Source organism: Pollachius pollachius (assembly GCF_949987615.1).
Source record: "Pollachius pollachius genome assembly, chromosome: 2".
NCBI classification, from domain to species: Eukaryota; Metazoa; Chordata; class Actinopteri; order Gadiformes; family Gadidae; genus Pollachius; species Pollachius pollachius.
Genome location: NC_136935.1, coordinates 13858051 through 13877471, shown reverse-complemented (window position 1 = coordinate 13877471; position 19421 = coordinate 13858051). Strand labels below are relative to the sequence as shown.

General features: G+C 46.7%; 1 protein-coding gene across 1 annotated transcript in view; it reads left to right on the top strand.

The window, feature by feature from the left end:
* Positions 1-19421, top strand: part of adgra1b (adhesion G protein-coupled receptor A1b) — a gene marked incomplete at its 3' end in the record, with an annotated part of 43861 nt that overhangs the window by 3741 nt on the left and 20699 nt on the right. The window contains 2 exon segments of the mRNA XM_079729089.1: positions 13728-13855; positions 18820-18943. Of these exon segments, the coding sequence (XP_079585215.1) occupies positions 13728-13855; positions 18820-18943 (252 nt within the window).

Genomic DNA, 19421 nt, shown 5'->3' with positions numbered 1-19421 from the left:
CTTTCCACCTTTGAAAACAGAGCTCATAAGATAAACTATTGTTGCTTTATAGATGGGCATAATGAAAATGATGGCTCTAATATTTTGTTGTGAACTTGTAATCCACAGTTGGCTTGAGGTGTCCGGACGTGTGTTTAAGAAAAGGCGTTAACTGAAACGGTGAATGAACTGTGTGGGGAAGGTGAAAAGGTGGGCGAAAAATGCTAGCACGGTCAGAAATCCTTTGACGCACGAAAGCTGTGTTTTACGCCATATATAGTAGTTTTACCTCTTGGCCTTAGATGACAGATAACACTCTCTTACTGTGGGACAAACACTCATACAAACTCACAATCAATAGCTAGAAACAACAGCTCTATAATTTTTGCCCATCCGATACTTCTATTAATGTCTGCCATTGCTTCCCCTTCCCGGGCAGCCTGTCCTCATGTCCAACCCCCACGCAGCTGAGCACGCTCATACATGACTTGGTATGCAGCCCTAGGAGCTGACTATGGGCATTAACTCTGACATCGCACTGCTACAGATTGGGTGATCTGCACTAGAGCTTCGTAGCCTCCATATAAACACTCAGCGGCTAAAGTATAATGGCTGCGAGAGCACGGGGAGTAGATTGGCTCCGGGCTACGCTTCAAGCGGCCAACAACGGATGAAGCGTCTTTAGTTCTGACATACAGTGCTGCGTGGCTCTCAATGGGTCGCAGTGGCACCACTTTGAACACTACTTCGACCCCACCCGTCCATTTCCTTTGGTACATCATCCCTTCCAGCCCCTCACACACAAAGCACGTTAGGGGTGAGGCATGGAGGCATCTTTGAGGGGGTTCATCCAAGATTAGCTCCCTGTTGATCGTTACTTTGCGATTCTTTCTTCTGTTATTTCGGAGTTCGGCCATTTTTATTCTCTTTCATTGGTAATTTGCAGAAAAGATGTTGTTGGTGGAAAATAACTGCGAGTCGACTACCCGTCTCATTTGCAATGAATATATATGAACGCATTTACTGAGACTTGCCGCTAGATATTGTTTATATTTCCGAAGAAGGCGTTCTCTCTAAGTTCTGTTTTCTCCTCATTAGCGGGGTGCGCTTTTGGCTGAGCTCCTAGCTAACATCATCACGGCACACTGCTACTGCTTATATTTTGCCCATGAGCAAAAGCAGGTTCCTTGTGTTTTTTTTCTTTTTAGGTGTTTTGCATTGGTTCCACCCGGGGCCCCGTTCTGATTTCTTCTGCTTCTGAGACTTCATACTGTGCACTTTAGAAGACTCTTTTTTTGTTCTATACAGCAACAATAATATTGTTGTTGTTAGGGGGGAGAGGTTAAGGAGTAGGGCTGTGTCCTGGTTTAGCAGATTGGCATGTGTGTGTGTGTGTGTGTGTGTGTGTGTGTGTATCTACTGCCTCCACTATCCAAGCTATTCCCTTTGTCGTTCCCTTCCCTCATACTTCCCCCTCTCTGGCATGGGGTTTGCTGACGGCTGTTGGAAGCATTCGACTCGGTCTTGAGTTGGGAGAAGGGTAGGATCATTCAGTATGTCAGCCTCCCCCCACCCCCCCCTGATACCACATCGCTGGCGGCCAATAAGTCGACATGCATTGCAGATCGTATTCTTCCTGACTAATGAGTTCAGAGCGAGCAGCCCCACATTTATCTCAGCTATCAACAGCCTTGCGTTTGCTTGGCTGGAATTAGCCAATACGCACTGCCGGCACCCCCGCCCTAATTTCTTCTTCCCCTCTATTCTGTGGATGTGGGTCCGCGACATCCATTTTATTTCCATAGTGTTGTAACCTCCTTTTTGAGCTTAGTTATAAGCTACATTATGTTAACAAATGGTCTTTCAAATGCTGGATCCTCCTCGCAGGTCAGAGTATGACAGATTAGAATATGGTGCTGTTTGCAGCAGAATAATGTTGTGCTACTGTGTGTGTGTCTGTGTGTGTGTGTGTTTTTGTGTTTGTGTTTGTCTCTGTGTGTGTGTGTACGTGTGTGTACGTGTGTGTGTTTGGCTGGTGTGGGTGGTTATGTCTATGTGTCTGTCTGTGTGTGTTTTTGGTGCGTGTGTGTTTGTCTGTGAGTGTGTGTGCTTTTTTGTGTGACTGCACGTGGGTGCTTGCGTGTGTGTCTGCATGTGTGCGTGTGTGTCCGTGGGAATCATTCAGTGGAACGTTCCAACGAAGGAGAGTTAATGGGCTATTCAACGGGTGCACCGTTTGGATGTTGTTTACAGCCCCTGATTAATTGGATGGCCAAACATCAGCGGCGTCTTTATGGGCCGAACACAGCGCGGGTTCCTGATGTGAAACACGTCCGCCCTGACAGTCGCTGTGTCGTTATGACAACGATACCATCGCAGGTGGTGTGATTTGATGATGTGGTCGATACCAAGTCATTGTTGTCAACGGGTGAGCTACGGTGAAAGTTACAAACGTGAAAAACCTAAACAAGAAAACGACACTCGAGTATGGGTCTGCGGCTGCTGTAGCTCGTGGCACAAACGGAGGCAGACACACCAGTACACACAGGCGGGCCACATCTAGAGATGACAAGTGGGGTCACAGTAGATTAAAAAGAATAAGCTACCCCGCTGTGCAGCATGTGACCAGAAGCCAAATGACACACTTGATTTATGTCCCAACCCGTCTGCCGACACTAGATACTGGCACCACCAACTGGCCATCCACACAAACACACACACACACGCACACACAGACACACAAACACACACACTGTCTCTAGAGTAGAGGCTGCTGAAAGATGCACATACAAGAGACTGACCAGTCTGATGTGAATCTGCCCTTCACTCTCAGCCCGCCCCGCCTCCTACCCTGACTCTCCTTCCCTCTCTGCTGTCCATGTCATCTGGCCCGCCCCCCCTCATCTCTCTTGCTCTCCTTCTAATTTTTCTCTCCTCCAGCCTCTCACCCTCACCTCTTCCTCTCTCACTCCACTCAGTTTCCATCCAGCCTGGGGTCTCTCTCTTTCCTCCCTCTCTCTGTCTCTCTCTCTCTCTTGCTTTCGCGCTCTCTCTCTCTCTCTCTCCCTCCCTCTCCCTCTCCCTCCCTCCCTCCCTCCCTCCCTCCCTCCCCCCCTCTCTTTCCTATGCTCCACCGCCCTCTTTTTCTTTCCGTTTCGCTGCGTCAACAGTAGCTCCCTAGTGGACAGGGCAGCTACGTCGCCGACCCTTGTGAGTGAGAGATTGGAATGAGGCCTGTAAGCAACAACAACACACCCACCTACAACAACAACATCTCCCCTTACCCCGTCTCCACCACCCTACCCCCCACACCCACCCACGCGCTCATCCTCTTAGGACTGGGTTTCAGTGGAGGTGCAGCTCCTTTGGTCCAGATGGGGGTTGATCACCCGGGTGATGCTCTGTAAGGAATGCCTCTAAGGGCCAGAGTGGACTGAACTAAAATGGCCAGTGGTTGATAAGGGAGCCAGACCGTTCCTCCCCCTCCCCCTCCCGCTGACCCCGCTCTGCCTCCCTGCCTAATTGCCTCTGACCAAGTGACAAGCTGCAGATTGTAAACATGGCGACCTTTGACACCTCATCCTTTAAGCCACTTCATGCTTTTATTTTTTCCGTTCGTCAACGGGATTTCTACCCCGGCCTGGTGAAGCAGGCGGTGTCGTGGTGTGGCCTCCGGACCCTTTGAGTGCCCCCCTTGACCCCCCTCCCACCGGGGCACGACTCGCTTCATGTGCCCCTACTTAACCAGGAGCTATGGAATCCACCGGGCGCTCCCTAGGAGAACGGGAGATGGACAGCCCAGTATGGATGCTATTGGTTTTAACAAGGGGAGGGGACTCAGAGGCCAGGCGGTCAGGCATAAGGAGCTGGTGTTCCTTCCACACACCATGTTAATTTGGAGGGCCTTCACGTTTGCGTCGCTTTAGCTTTTCTGTACCATTGTTATTGGGTGCATACAAATTGGGAGCTCAATTGTTACATTATAGTGCGACTGAAATGCGATGACGAGCGTAACAGTTGAAAAATACACAGCATTGAAAAGCGGAATGTATGTGTAAGGTATTGGCCTTTCTATTCAATGCATTCATTCATTGACGTTTTGCATTTTACTGGCGGTCAGAAGATTAGGACAATGTACAGATAAGGACAGTGCAATTATCCATGTTATGCCCTCTCTCATACTGACAGACACACACACGCACACATACACACTCTCAAACACAAACACAAACCAACACACTCCACACACACATCAAGATTTACGTGTCCCCTGTGTTTTTAAACCCACAATGAGAGCAAGTGCTTCTTCTTTAAGCATTGCTTGTCTGTGTGCACCATAATGTAAAGGGGTGTGTGTGTATGTGTGTGCGCGTGTTTGTCGTGCGCGTGTGTTGTGCACGCGTGCGTGAACTCAAATTATCCATCCGTACTCCTGCGTTGGGGCTTTGCAATGCCGGGCTTAAACTTCAAAGCGCGCTCAATTCACTTCCCAAATCCCATTCCAGCGGTGCAGCGATACGGCCCCGTATCAAAGGTAGAACCTAATCTGGGCTGACAGAGAATCCCAACAGATCGAAGCACACCCACTGGACACTGTGGCCTCCGCAGTAGGTTCCCTGACAAGAGGCGTGCAAACATGTAAATGTTCTTCACTGTAGTGACCTTAATGCACACCGACAGCACAACTGTCGGCTGGGGAACTGTGATTGGCTGATGGAGGAGCTTGCATGGTATCCTTCTAGCCATCCATCTATCCATCCATCCATCCGTCCATCCTATGTGCTACGTATTTAGATAACATTGCAGCGTGTAACGGGTTGCCTCCATCTGTTTTCTGGCAGATACATTAAGGTCCTTTCCTTTAACACACGGTTGAATGCTTTCATTCAACTATGTCTCTTATTTTGCTTTCTCTGCTTCTCTTTCTATCGCTCTCTCTCCCTCTCTCATACACACAGACTAAGACTTTCACTGGTATGAAAAGTGAAAGACACAATGAACATGCTCAACCACTCACATGGAGACTGTGGTGTTGACACAAAGAGAGTGAGAAAGAGAGAGAAAGAGAGTGAAAGTGTTAGTCTGTGTATATGTGTGTGTGTGTGTGTGTGTGTGTGTGTGCGTTTGTGTGTGTGTGTATGTGTGTGTGTGTGTGTGTGTGTGTGTGTGTGTGTTTGTGTGTGTGTGTGCATAAAATTTACAAATTTACATTGACACGTTTCAACCACAAATGGCTACCTGGCCAAAGCGTACTGTGCATTACATAGAAGACGGCTGTGTTGAAGTGTTCCAGGTCTTGCCCCAACCAGACCCTAAGTGATTCTACAGAGGATTTTCAAAATAATTTGAACCATTGAAGCTTTTTTGTGACTGTCATGTTTTTTGTATTATTCATTAATCTTTTGTGGCAGAATGGGAAATAAAGATAGGTATTTGTGTTCAGGCTTGGTTAATGTCCTTAGGTGTGTGTGTGTGTGTGTGTGTGTGTGTGTGTGTGTGTGTGTGTGTGTGTGTGTGTGTGTGTGTGTGTGTGTGTGTGTGTGTGTGTGTTCTGTCTGCTTGAGAAGTGTCTTCTGGTTGACCGGCTGTGTGTGTATTTCTGTCTGCATACGTGTATGTGCATAAAAGTATAATGTGTACAGTACCCCCTCAGTATGTGCGTTTGTGTGTGTGCACATTATATATTAAACATGCTGGAGCAACATCCATTCAGCTGTATGTTGTATGGTATCAAGGAGATGACTCACCCCTCTCAAGCAAAACCCATTAGACATCTTGCTCACACTCTCACTCTCTCTGTCCCTCTCGCTCTCTCTCTCTCTCTCTCTCTCTCTCTCTCTCTCTCTCTCTCTCTCTCTCGCTCTCTCTCTCGCTCTCTCTCTCTCTCCCTCAATCTCTCTCTCTCTGTCTCCCTCTCTCTCTCTCTCTCTCTCTCTCTCTTTGTGTCTGTCCTTCATACAATGAAGGCTCAGAACGTTCAAGGGTCTTCTAGTTCAAGAGAGAGGAGGCTGTTGAATCAGTTATAGCCACCGTGCAGGGATTCTAACCAAGGGTGTATGCTTATTCATTCAGACAAAACACAATCCTCTGCATATGCAGTGTTTCTTTTGGAGAGGAATTTAATATTATCACCCTGTCCATTCTGGTTTTTATGGTAGGAAATCATGGAAAGTTTCCACCATTCAGGCCATACTGAGGGACTGGAGAGCTTTACTACAACATTAGGAATCACCTGGTGGGGGGCAGGACTCATTTGAAAGCCTTCAGCGGCTATGAATGAAATGAATGAATCAAAACGAAGTCTCCACTTAGTGCAACCAGTACAGCCTTGAAGCAGGCCACCTTCCCTCCCAGTGCGGCTCACTGGAATGATACCAGTTAACCACCAGAGCAGTGGTTTTGACAGGGTTTTGTTGGAAAAACCAACCACATACGACAACCCTGAGCCAACGCTACTCGGATTATTAAAGGTTGAGAGTTGGGAAAAAAGCCTGCTGAAAGTGATTAGTCTTATTCCAGCACCACTGTCCTTTAATAAAAAGCAATCTTCTCCTGTTGGGTTGAGATTGGTTTGTATTGATTCACATTGTTCACGGCACAGTGCGGCATCGATGCTAGGGGCTGAGCCCGCTGAATTATGAGAGCCATGTTTTTTCCAAGGTCTGGCCGTACACAAGGCTCATTTAATTGATAGTCACGCTTTGGATATCTATGCAGAGCCCTGATTACCAAAAAGCAACAACAGAAAAATTGTGTATGTGTTGTATTTCGCCCATGGCTAAATCAAACACATCTCATCGTTGGGGCCTGTTAAATTGATATTAATAAAACAATACCCCCCCTTGATGCTTGAACTGATAAACACAGCGTGCGTGTGAATATATGTTATGTGCCTAATGTGTGTGTGTGGGTGTTTGCTTATCTGCAGGGACCCATCGGCAGGTCTTTTATTTTGCAGGAAATACATTTGCGTACGTTTAACTTCATCTGATGCCAGACATTGGATGGGAACCAGGGGAAGAATTGTCTGATGGATAGTGTTTGTAAGACCTCATTTTGATGCCATCCCTACCTGTTCTTTAATTACCCGATCTGAATTCACTGTGGATCGCTTCCTGTTCCACTGTTGCTGCTGTTCAGCCTAACCATGTGCCAGTTGAGAAAGACGTGTGTGTGTGTGTGTGCGTGCGTGCGTGCGTGCGTGCGTGCGTGCGTTTGTGTGTGCGTGTGTGTGTTGGTGACTCAGAGATCAGAGCTGACAGCCAGAAGGTGCCACTGAGACATAGATGGCAGCTCTTTTGAAAATTCGCTCAGCCATGCGTTGTTCTGTCATTCTTTCTCCTTGACCCCCTCTCTCTTTATGAGTGAGTGTCCGTGTTATCTCATGGTGCATGCGTGCACCGGGCCATGAATGGGTATGATATGCAAGCCCACTCGCACGTTTTTATTTCCGCAATAGAGACACTATTTTCCTAGAACCCGGAGGTTGCATTTCCTGAGGGAACTTCATTTAAATGTTCCACTACTTTGCTAATACTGCTCTGTTGCTTGACTGTTTCTTAGTAGCTCTTAGTAGCTTGAGTGATTCAAATGAGGAATGATGGTGCCTCGCGTCACCCGTTTTAAAACAAATCTTCTGTACAAACCAGAAAGGGACAGCATAGCATTGGAATGGGGGGGACTATTTGACTATTCAGGATGCAGCTTTGTGTTCCTTATAAAAGCTAGGATAGGCAATTTCTTTTAGAAGCATTTCATTTCAGATATTTGGAAATTCTCTCTCTACAAATGTTAAAAGTAACAGTCAGTAGAAAAGATCCAAAAACAGTGTCTGTGGCTTTTGCAGACCTGTAATAAGCTTGTCCAATCATTTCATCCGGCAAGAATGAAATGATTGGATGGCCTACCTGCCTTTCTCCCTACCTACTCGGCAACATGCTCTTACACTCATTGTGCATGACTATGTCTTTCACAAGGCTATAAGTCTTATTGCTAAAGCTAGTGAGCAATTCATGTGTTTTGGGGGACTGGCTTTGGAGGAAGGCCTTTTTTCAGTTGGATAGCGTCCAAATCTAGCTGACTCTTGCTGGTTTCTCCAAATTGCCTACCCTAGCTTTAAGTCCAATGAAGCATTTACACAAATGGCCCGCCCACTGCCCCGCCCCCTTCCTCCTGTATTCCCTCCTGTTGAGGCAGGGGATCAAATAGAGTTTAAATAACACTGGTAATCTGATGTTGTAACCTCGACCAGAGGCGTAAACATAAAGGCCAGGGATCAAGGGTCTGTTGAGCCGGGCGGAGGAGAATAAAAGCGCCTTTTTTTAGAATGTCAGATGCCAGTGCTAATCCAAAATAGGATAAGCTGGCGTGGACGATAATGTCGAGTTGCGTGACTGTAATCAAGCTTCAGATGGGCAAGCCACAGTGGCCCTACGGATACACACATGCACACACAAACAGACATTTGCGCACACACACACACACACACACACACACACACACACAGGCACGAGTGTAATAAAGTGTGCCCAGGGCTCTGATAAAATAAAAGTCTGATAAGTACCATGTCATAACTGCATTGAGAGAAAACACATCAGAGGCCGGTGGCTCCGATTCCTAGTCGAATCTGCTGTTCTCGGATCAATGGCCTCCGTATGGCGTACAATAAGACCATCCTAGCGCTAATCATATCATGCGCTTGCACAAGGCATGCGCACGTCTTCACCATTGGTGATGGCGCGCACCGGTTAGTGAGAGTTACACATAGACGCGAGTACAATAGGCTAAATGAGCGTGTTTTAATTAGAACCCTATACCCTGTAAAAAAAACCTAACACATGGTTTATTTCCAGAGCTGGTAGAAACACAACGAGGGAGGAGAACAGTAGCAGGGTATGGAGCCGTTGCGCGTGCGCCCAGCATTAGTCACACCACAAACCCTCTTCTTTCTTCCACGCGCTGAAGCGGTGGCACCTTGGCCCCGATGTCAACGCAGGAGCGTAACCGCTGGTTCTGGGAACGGCAGGAACAATGTGTTCAGGGGGCAGCCTGTGGCGTATCACCATGTTTCCTCTGTTCCAAAAGCCCATCTGTCTACCCTGCACACAAGCACAAGAAAAGGATCAGCCCGTTCCAAACCCTTCTTCTTCTTCTTCTTCTTCTTCTATTACTTCCCCAGAGTTCCCCGTCCATGACACCAGGATGGCTTGCATTTTATTGTATTTTCTATTTTCTGCTGATGGCGTGCAGTCTTCGCCCGTGACGACCTCCTATTTCAGATTCATGCTACGGTGCGGCGTCTCTACCAGGGAGACGGCCGCCGGCACACACACAGCTCTCTGCTGCGGGCCCCGCTGGGCAGCTGTTAAATACGTCTCAGCACTTGCACACCGTTACTCATTTACCTTATACTGTTCCTTGTTACCGAGTCAGGCTTATAGGGAGTCTGTTTGCCTGTTGCCTTTAGGCGGTGGCTGCCTGAAATAGGTGCCAGAAAATTTTCTGTTAGCAGCGTGCTGCCGAAGCAGAAATGGAATATCGGAACTGGGATGTTAGGATGCGTGGCGTACTGGCTCTTTGACACCCATGTTCTCCTTATCTCTGTGGTACAAATTGGTGAGTGATTGGTGATTAACTGTAGACTGAGCCAGTGCCCTTGTCGGTCGGCCATGCCATTATTTCCATTTGAATTTACAGGCTTGTATTTAATTTGCATTCAAGTTATTTTTCATGTTGAGGGAGAATATAGTTCTACACGGTGTTAACAGGACTTCTGAACCAGTTGGCAAGTCCTTTTTAGCAGAGGTGATGGTAGAGGAGGGGAGTGTGTTGTGAGTCACAGTACACCTCCCTCCCAAACACTTAACATCATCCTAATCATGTCCCAAATGGCTGCAGTTATTGCCCTTAATGGTTATAGTATTCATGGTTCAATGTGGCAGTGTTTCTGTCTGTAGACTGTGACACGATTACCAGTTAATTTAATATTGGCTCCTCAAACAATGACTTTTCAATCAATGTCTGTTGTTAACTATGTTGCTTTCTTGCTCATAGTAAAAATAGTTATTCTATTACCAAGTAAAGTAACCAAGTAGTGTGGTATTGGATTTTTACTCGACAGCAAGGTACTGAAAGGAACAGTGCAGCCATCATGATGAGTGAAGGGAAGAATTAGTCATTTGCAGTTCTAAGGGAGGTGGATGATGGACACAAAGGGTCCTCTCGCTGTTAATCTTAGTGGTGCCACCGATTGTTTTTTTGTTCTTACCGTCTCTAGCCTTAATAGGCTATCTTCCGCGTCGTGCTACCGCCTGTGTGGTGTGTTGGCTGATGGCCACATTTTAGCCTCCCTGTTTATCTGTTAATTTAACTGTGATCCTGTTCTTGTCTGCTGAGGGCATGGGGTTTATACATTGAGGGAGATTGGTGAATCTCTAGCCTTGCCGGTTAAACTGCATGGCTCATGTGTTTATGTCCACTTGAGTAGCAAGATGTTTTGAAAAGCTGTCCCCTGCTGTTAAAGTAGGAAAACCTGCCTGCTCTCTTGGCTTTAAAATCTTTAATCCATGAAATTCTAAAGCACTTGGTATCCAACATAAAACGATCAATGGTCCTTTTCAGTGAGGTAATGGTGGGAATGGTCTTGGCTCACTCATTATATATTACACATATCTCCCTCACCTCACCTCCTCAGGGGACATGGGGGGGCCATGGGAAGACCTCTGACTCCGTGGTTTGCCCTCTCAGGCTCAAAACACATTAACTGTCACCTCTGTCACCTACAATTAGTTTTAGAGCCACTGGTACTCCTACTCCAAGTGCAGCCTGGTTACCACCTGTGGCTTCATCAATGATCAACCTATAAAGTATTTTTTTTCATACTTATTTCATTCAGTTAATTGAAAGCTTGTGTGTGATTCTTTTTGGGGAAGATCATAGTGCGGGGTCTGCTGTTACAAGTCAATTAATCTGCCTGCTAACTTGTTAGCAATGTCTTGTTTCGCCAGGACTTTTTATTGAGGCTTCAGGGCAAAGTGTGTTTTATTATTTCTCAGCTGCATCAATTTATTAGGCGGTAATTAAGTGAATTTCATTGTCCTTCAATCCCAGAGCCCAGAGAGTGATATGACCATGAACCAAATTACTCCAGGTTGTTTACAGTTAATGCATGCATATTAAGGATAAAAATAGTTGTTTGTGCTTTAATGTTTTCAGTAAATGGCCCTTTCGTCAGGGTTTGTTCCTCCTCTTCCTTCTTCTGTACTTGTTTTCACCTTTGTTATTCTCCGTTATTGCCTTAAATTATCTTCGTTTTTTTTCCCTCTTTCTTGCACCCAACCTTTTAATCAACTTTTCTTTATTATTTTATAATTCCTCTCCCGTCTTCAACTCCACTATTGTTTACAAAATGCATTGTGGAAGCGACGCATTAGCGAACATTCAGCTCTGTCCAAATATGGATGTATGCTTTCAAGGCAGGCTTTGGTGTAGAAAGAGTGGCGTATTCAAGAAAGTGGTAGGAGTGACTGTGCTTCATGCTGCTAAACCCAGGGACCCTCCTCAAAACAACAACAGATGTGGCTTGAGAACGTACAGAAACAAGTCAGAAAGCACAGTGGAGCCCTGTTCATTGCATCATTTATATTAAGGCGCAAACTGTGTCCTTCATGGTTCTTTATGGTTATTCCTTTAAGGATGCGCTTTTTACAAAAGGCCAACGTTGGTGAATTTGAATGATTTGATGTATGATGAGGGATGTCAGTTTACACAACTGTCACAGATAATGGGCTCTGATAACTGCCACCATGTTGTAGATCTATTGGTTGGTTATATGGTGTGGTGAGGTTATCTGTGAAGGAACACTTTGCCGCTGAATCCAGGGGCCCACGATTCCTCACAGGCGCATTCCAGACTCATTTCCAATGGCTTCCGCTCATTGCAGATGGACCTGAGGCAGAAACGGCTGACTATCAAAGGAGTTTGCCCGTTGAGTACGGCTGTGGGTCACTGATGGAGAGAATTTGCATTAAGTTGCCTCGATTCAACTCTATGCTAATGCAGCCAACCAGCACAAACCTGACACTGGATGAATGCATTACGAAGCATTTATTAGGACGCAGGCATTGCCGATAGAGAATACGAATTAGGATTCCGCAACTGCATCGCCTATTTCCCCATTCAAATGTCTTCAGAAATGACTTTGAGTCGACTGATTAAGGGGAATAAGTTCAACGGGGAGAAAAAGTTTCTGAAGCCCTTCTAGTCTCTGCTGTGTTTCTCGTTTTCTCGTTTTCTTTTGGAATCAGCGAACCAAACCGCTGACATCCCGACATCAAATGTCCTGCAAATCAGCCGCCAGAGTTCTCTTCATACCATCAAAGCTTACATGCTTCTCCGTGTATCCTCCACAGACACGGAGAATGCATGTACCTTTACCCAGTCACCCGTCTCTTGTGAGTCGATGCAGCAGCCTCGGAAGGGCTGCCTGCGTGAATGTTGGTTCGTCCTCGTTGGGCGGGCTTGCTCTCCGTCAGGTCGTGGGTTCAGTCGCTCGCGTATACCCTGCTCCCACATCTCCTGCTCCCACATCTCCCCCTTTGTTCCACTCCCCTCCCTCCCTCCATCCCTCCCTCCCTCCCTTCGTTCTTCCTCCTTGCCCGGCCTTGTGTGTCTTAATGACGCTCCTACCCAACGAGCCGACGAGGTCATGACCCCCCCGGCCCCTGTCGGCCCCCCTGCCACCGCCGAGGGGGTGAACACATGAGCAAAAAAAAGGAAGAAATGGAGTGAAGGTTTCCGCTTGGCCGAGCACTGGGTGTGTGATGGAGTTGGACAGCTGTAGATGTGGATCCAGTCCCGAGATGCAGTCGCCAGGCCTCACAGGGCTTTGGGAAGGGGAGGGGGACGGAGGGGTAGTGGGGTTGTGGAGATAAGGTGCGCTTTATTTCTTAACTCGAGATGAAGCGTGAAGAGGACAGTCAATCTTTAAATCCCCCCCCTCTTCCCCCGACCCAAGCGCATTCTAGAACACTTAAGGGATTTCTTTTTTTTCTTCGTGACGTTGGCTTCCAGGCTTATACGAACGCATTTCAAGTCCTCGCTGGATGTACTGCATTTCACGCTAGGATCCTCGCCGGAGTATAAATCGCACCAGTTGATGTTGACTGTGTAGACAGAGAATTATTCATGATTCACTTTGCCAGTGCGACAGATTATTATAATATAATAGTAAATTAGACTCACACTAATCCAGTTGTTGCATGTACACTATACGTTTATACCAAGTCATTGTTCCGAGTCCATTCAAATGTGCAGCTGTACATTTTGATATGGATATGATGCTAATGGGTTTTCATTCCAGCAATGCAAAAATGAATTTGTTTCTTGATGGCTTTTAATGTTGGCATTTTAAGACATTAATAATGTGCTTCTTTCCACCAAGTCTCCAAATCTTTAGAATTGTCTGCCTAATACCCAGAATGCAACACCACATTTAATGTTAAGAGGGAGAAATAATAATTTCTTTGGGGATATTGCTCTTCTCCTGAGGATTTCTACAGCCTCCGCCGAGAGATAAACCTTCACTAATGATTATTTCTCTTGCCTGTTAAAGCAGTACTCTTTGTGTGTACATTTATGTTTACACATTAATGTATTCTCTCTTCTCTCTCTCTCTCTCTCTCTCTCTCTCTCTCTCTCTCTCTCTCTCTCTCGCTCTCTCTCTCCCCCCACCCATCTCGCCGGTGCAGGATCTGAAGAAGGTGCTGTCGTTCCCCCCGTACCCTGGGGAGTTTCTGCACCCGGTCGTGTATGCCTGCACGGCGGTCATGTTGCTCTGCCTCTTCGCCTCCATCATCACCTACATTGTACACCACAGGTAAGCCCCTGCTCCTCCTCCTGCCTGCCCTGACCCGCGACCTCCCTTCCCTCCCAGACAGGCCTCCCGCGCTCTGCTGCACCGGCGCCGCCCACCATGGCTGTCTTGCCACATCCCCGTATTAACTTTCCACCGGAGGAGGCTTTGGTGTTTGGACAGCTACTTTGGAGAAGTGACTTGAACTAACACACAGCACCAACCTAGCTTATGGAAATCCTCTTAGGAACATTTCAAATCAAAGGCTGTCTTTCGGCCATGTGGTGCTACTTACACAACCCTGTAATACCAGCGACATTTGAGGATCCGATTTTTTTTTTAACAAACATTCTGATCCCATATATTTCAGAAGTTCAGGTCAGGTAGTAAATACTCTATCTTTCAAGGCTACTAGTCATTGAGAAATCATTCGGCCTCCATACTGCGAGCGACATACGGAGAGAAAATCAGTAAAGTCTGTTGTGGCTTCCCTGTCTGTGTGTTCCAAAGATGGATACAAAGGGCCTCTGTTGGCCCCCTAACGGCCAGAAATCAATTAATGCAGCTTGGGCAAATGAACTCAATTCTCATGCAGACTAATCTACCATCTTTCGGTTGTTTGATTGTGGTAGCTTTTTTTTTTAATGTGTACCTGCTGCAACAACTCCTCATAGGAGTTGTTGCCCATAGTGTGCGAGTCAGACCTGCAAACACTGCAATGTTCCACACTCAGGTTCCAGAAACCGTGACTGTGTGTGTGTGTGTGTGTGTGTGTGTGTGTGTGTGTGTGTGTGTGTGTGTGTGTGTGTGTGTGTGTGTGTGTGTGTGTGTGTGTGTTGGTGTCTGAAAAGTCTGAGTAAGAGAGAGAGTAGGAGATAGGATCGAGGAGATTGATGGATCGTTTTTGTATCACACACAGTGGTTCTCTGATTCCTAAGTGCAAATAGATTATTTTAATGTGTTTATCTTATCCTTTTTGATCCCCTTATTGTGTTTGGAAGTGGTTGATCAGACTAATGCATAGATCAACCGGATTCTCCTGAAGGGTCTTTGTTTGATATTGACCTCGGCAGACGGAGAGTGAGCTGAGTGGGGTCCATGTACCATGCCGTTCGCTGGTCCGCACAACTCTTTGTTCAGCCATGCCCATTAAAATGGCATGAGGTGTATTAGCATATGGTTGATCGTGTCTTACTGCATGTTTTCCTCACTCCCTTTCAACAGAATTCCTTTTTTTTATATTAGTAAAATGACGCAATGACTATGCAGAAAATGTATTGAGTCAACTTTGTCATCCTGAGTCATCTTTTTTTTTTTTTTAATGTTTTGCATAAACCGTGTAGCGTGGTGCAATCACCAGCGTCTGTGTCATCCGGGACACAGGCGGGGTGCGGCTGTCTGCAGTCAGACGAGCCATCGCAGCTTGTCTGGGATCCACACTGCACCTTGTCTCTCTGTGTGTCTGCTGCATCGCCCAGCCCAACCGGGCTCACAGCGCAAGAGATCCATTCTGCACGCCTACCGAAAAACCACACCGCAAAGATGAACACTGTGTGTGTACGTAGGTCAAAAGGCTGGCACTAGAGATTGTATATTTTTATTGGCTAAACACGTGGAAATGTTTTGGAGTAAGGGTCTCTCATAAACACAGCCTCCTTCTGCGATCCCTGAGGGCTATCCTCACAGCTCCAATGTTTAGAGACGCTTTGCTGCCGTGGTAGCACTCCCGTTGACGGACAGCCTCCAAATCGCATAAGAAGGGGGGAGGGGGGCAAGGTTGGAAAATGCAAAGGGGGTGGGTGTTAAAAGTGGTTGTAGGCTATGGTTAAGTCAAGTCAAGTGAGGTAAGCCAACAACAACTTGGGAGGCTGGGACATAAGCACTTACACACACACACACTTGAGCACACATGCCTACTCACACGTATATAAACGGAAAACCGCACAACGCTGTGTGGGATTTGTCTTTGTAGCTCTTTGTTTTTTGTCCTTATTTTTTCCTGCTTTTTCTCTGTCTGCACGCGTCGATTCAGGCGACTCTCGTACTTCATCATCATTTAAAAAATGTCTATTTAGCTGACACGTTTATCCAAATTGATTTACAGTGAACCCATTCTGTAATTTCCTGATTAATTACCATGTACGTTAGGGCATCTTGCTGGGCTGTCAAATATGGAAGGTTTTTGTTTATCTGGTTAAGAAAGGAACACTTTTGGGCCATTTGGACGATATTGACAGCCTACACTTACTTTCAACTGTAGCCCATGGATGAAAAAGACAATTCCTCGTACTTTTTTACGACGCGCATCCACCAGGAGAGTTTCTCCTGACTCGACACCTTCTGCACAGCAATGCTTAAACTAAAATACCGCAACCAGCATCACCAGGCCAACGCGGCGAGCACTCCGCCCCCCTCGCTCGTGTTGCGGCAGGGAGACTTTTAATACGTGCTGTAAATTTATGTGAGTTCAGCAAAAAGGGAAAAGAATCCCACCCCCATATAAATAAAGGTTATAACCCCCCCCCCCCCCCCCCCCCCCGTGGCAGGGATGTAGAATGAAGGAGAAGAGGAGGTGAAGCAGACAGGAGGAGGACAGGGACTGATAGGCTGTCCGTTTTACCAAACAGATGAGCTCCAAAGAATGGAGCAAAGCAAAGGGCTGAGACACACCGGAGGCTGTTCTCAACAAAATGAATGGATGGGAGACTGCGCTGCTTTGTTCAGCGGATAAGTATTCATCAAACAGTCCAGTCACATTTTAGGCCCGGGAATTATTGCTATAAATCACAATCCTCTTGGTCCCATCCCCATAACAACAGCAAATAGAACTGTGAATACATTTAGAAACGGTTCTGAGTACATATTGGGTGAATACATTTTTAGATTTTTAATAAACACGAAAAAATCTACATCAAACTGGATGGCTACAATAATGACATTCATGACTCGATAGATGCCTGGTTACCCCACGGATGAGCACAGGAGCCAGTGTAACATTATGTCAGGGCAAGGCTAGGCCTGGTTTATGGTATGTTTTATCAGTGTAATAGCAGAGTGCCTCCGACCAATCGGTTGGTTCGGTTGAAACCCTCCTCGTATAATGTGTCATAATGCGCCGTCCTATTCTGTAGAATTGGATCGGCCAGAGCGGGGTTGGGGGCGCGGTCTGGATGGGTGCGGTGGGGGGGTACAGTGTACCGGGGAAGGGCTGTGGTCGGTGGGATGTTTTATTCCTTACAGCCTGCAGGAGATGGGGAAACGTGGAGGGCTGCCAGGTTAATGTAGTTGACCCAGTGTAGCCCCCGAAGCAGAGCCCAGGAAAACATGCTTCCAGGAAAAAAGTGGAGGGGGGGGGGGTTGAGCGTGTTTCGAGGGGGAACGGAGACAGGGCCGGGGGGAACGGGGGTTGATTTATAGTTTTCCCCCTCCCAGGAACACTGGAGTTCAGCACCTGGACAGAGGCAGAGCGGGCGGGAAATAAACAGCACAGACCCCTTAGCTGTGCCCCAGCCCCTGGTGTCCAGACACGCTTACAGCCAGGTGTAGCGCTAGTGCTGCTGCTGCTGCTGCTGCTGCTATAGCTAATGCTACTGCTACTGCTGCTGCTGCTGTTGCTATAGCTAATGCTACTGCTACTGCTAATGCTGCTGCTATAGCTAATGCTACTGCTGCTGCTATAGCTAATGCTACTGCTGCTGCTGCTGCTGCTTTAGCTGATTCTACTGCTGCTGCTGCTGCTGCTGCTGCTGCTGCTGCTGCTGCTGCTGCTGCTGCTGCTGCTGCTATAGCTGATGCTACTGCTGCTGCTACTGCTGCTGCTGCTGCTATAGCTAATGCTACTGCTGCTGCTGCTGCTGTTGCTATAGCTAATGCTACTGCTACTGCTGCTGCTGCTGCTGCTATAGCTGATGCTACTGCTGCTGCTGCTGCTGCTTTAGCTGATGCTACTGCTGCTGCTGCTGCTGTGATGCTGCTGCTGCTGCTGCTGCTGCTACTGTGTGTCTTCTGCTGCCTCATCTGCAGTTAGCTCACGTCCGGCCTGGGGCTTCTGTCCTCCATTTTGGGGAGCCAGGAACCTCCTGCACACATTATTACATGTTTAATCTCCAAACGGTGACAGGGTGCCTGTAAAATGAATTAGTAAGTAGAACTGGAGCTGATGTGATACCAACTGTAGGAGACTGTTACTGTTACTGTCACCTGACCTACATTTTCTCTCACTCTCTTATTTGTTTTGGTGGGCTTGCATGGAATGAGGTAATGGGGCCTCAGTGGCGTGCCCCAGGGTGAAGTAGCAGGCTGACTGGTGTCATATTTAACAGACTGAGGATTGGCGTTTGGTGGGTCTCGGTGGATGTTTCAATCAACCCAGTCGACTGAAACCAGTCGTCTGTTATTATTTCTTCGCTGAGCTTGTCCAATATTTTCTCATTGTGTTTGGCCATGAATCACTGCGCACTCTCTCTCACATGGTAGAAACAATGGTGCTAAGAACATTTTAGGTTTATTATTAGATTCTTGTTTTCTTCGCCTTCTCCAAAGGCGTCCAAATGCTGCTCAGCAACTTTCTGCAGTTTGTTGTACTTTTTTGTTGTTGTGGCAAGCCATTATTAAAGCAATTATTATTTTAGAAAGAAAAGTTGAAAAGTCGACGACGTATTTTCAGCCAAATCTGCAGCTTTGAAATAAGTAAATGCAAAAATGGTCTCTGATTTATTTCTAAAACCTCTGCATGGTAAATAATGTTAAATAAGTCCTCATTCAGGACTAAGTAATAAAAAGCTATTTGTTTCAAAGAAAGGCAGTTAACGACCAGGCTATCATCCTATTCTTCTGAGTGAGGAGACAAAGTACGACTCTGGCTGTGTTGCGTGGAACAGTTTCCTTGAGGTGAAATGCCACGATAAAACAGATGGGAAAAGGGAACATTTTCTTTGGCTTTTTACCTATTCCTTTGTTCTGATGTCTTCTGCTTGTCTCCTTGGCAGCGCGATCCGCATCAGTCGGAAAGGATGGCACGTGCTTCTCAACTTCTGCTTCCACACGGCTCTGACCTTCGCTGTGTTTGCCGGTGGCATCAATCGAATCAAATACCCTATCATCTGTCAAGCAGTAAGTGCATTCCCTTTTCATTTGTCCTGATGTAGTGCTTTTTTTTTCCCTTTCCTTCAGAATATTGATCATGAATGTCTGTTTTACTGTAGATGCCCGCAAGCCCCAAGCAAAGACTATGCTACTAATGTAATTTTTTTTTGATACCCTGGCCCATATTTTACTCTTTGTTTTCCCCTTCGACACTTGGAAATACGTGCTTGTTGCTCCTGGTAAGACATTTAAAATATTGATAGAATATACCCTTGTGGTCATGGCTTTTTCCAACAGAGATGCATCTGGTGTCTTGATTAGGAGAGGGTTGCCATAGCCACACACAGGGATATAGACAATGTGCATCTAATTGGCCAGGGTCATCCTTTTGCGGGAGAAACCGGGTTGTAATCTTGTCTTATTGCCTCTGCCGCACACTTTGTGTCTATCCAGTTAATGCTTTAGTAGCTGCAGCTTTAGTAGCCTCCCTTATTAAGCTCATTGA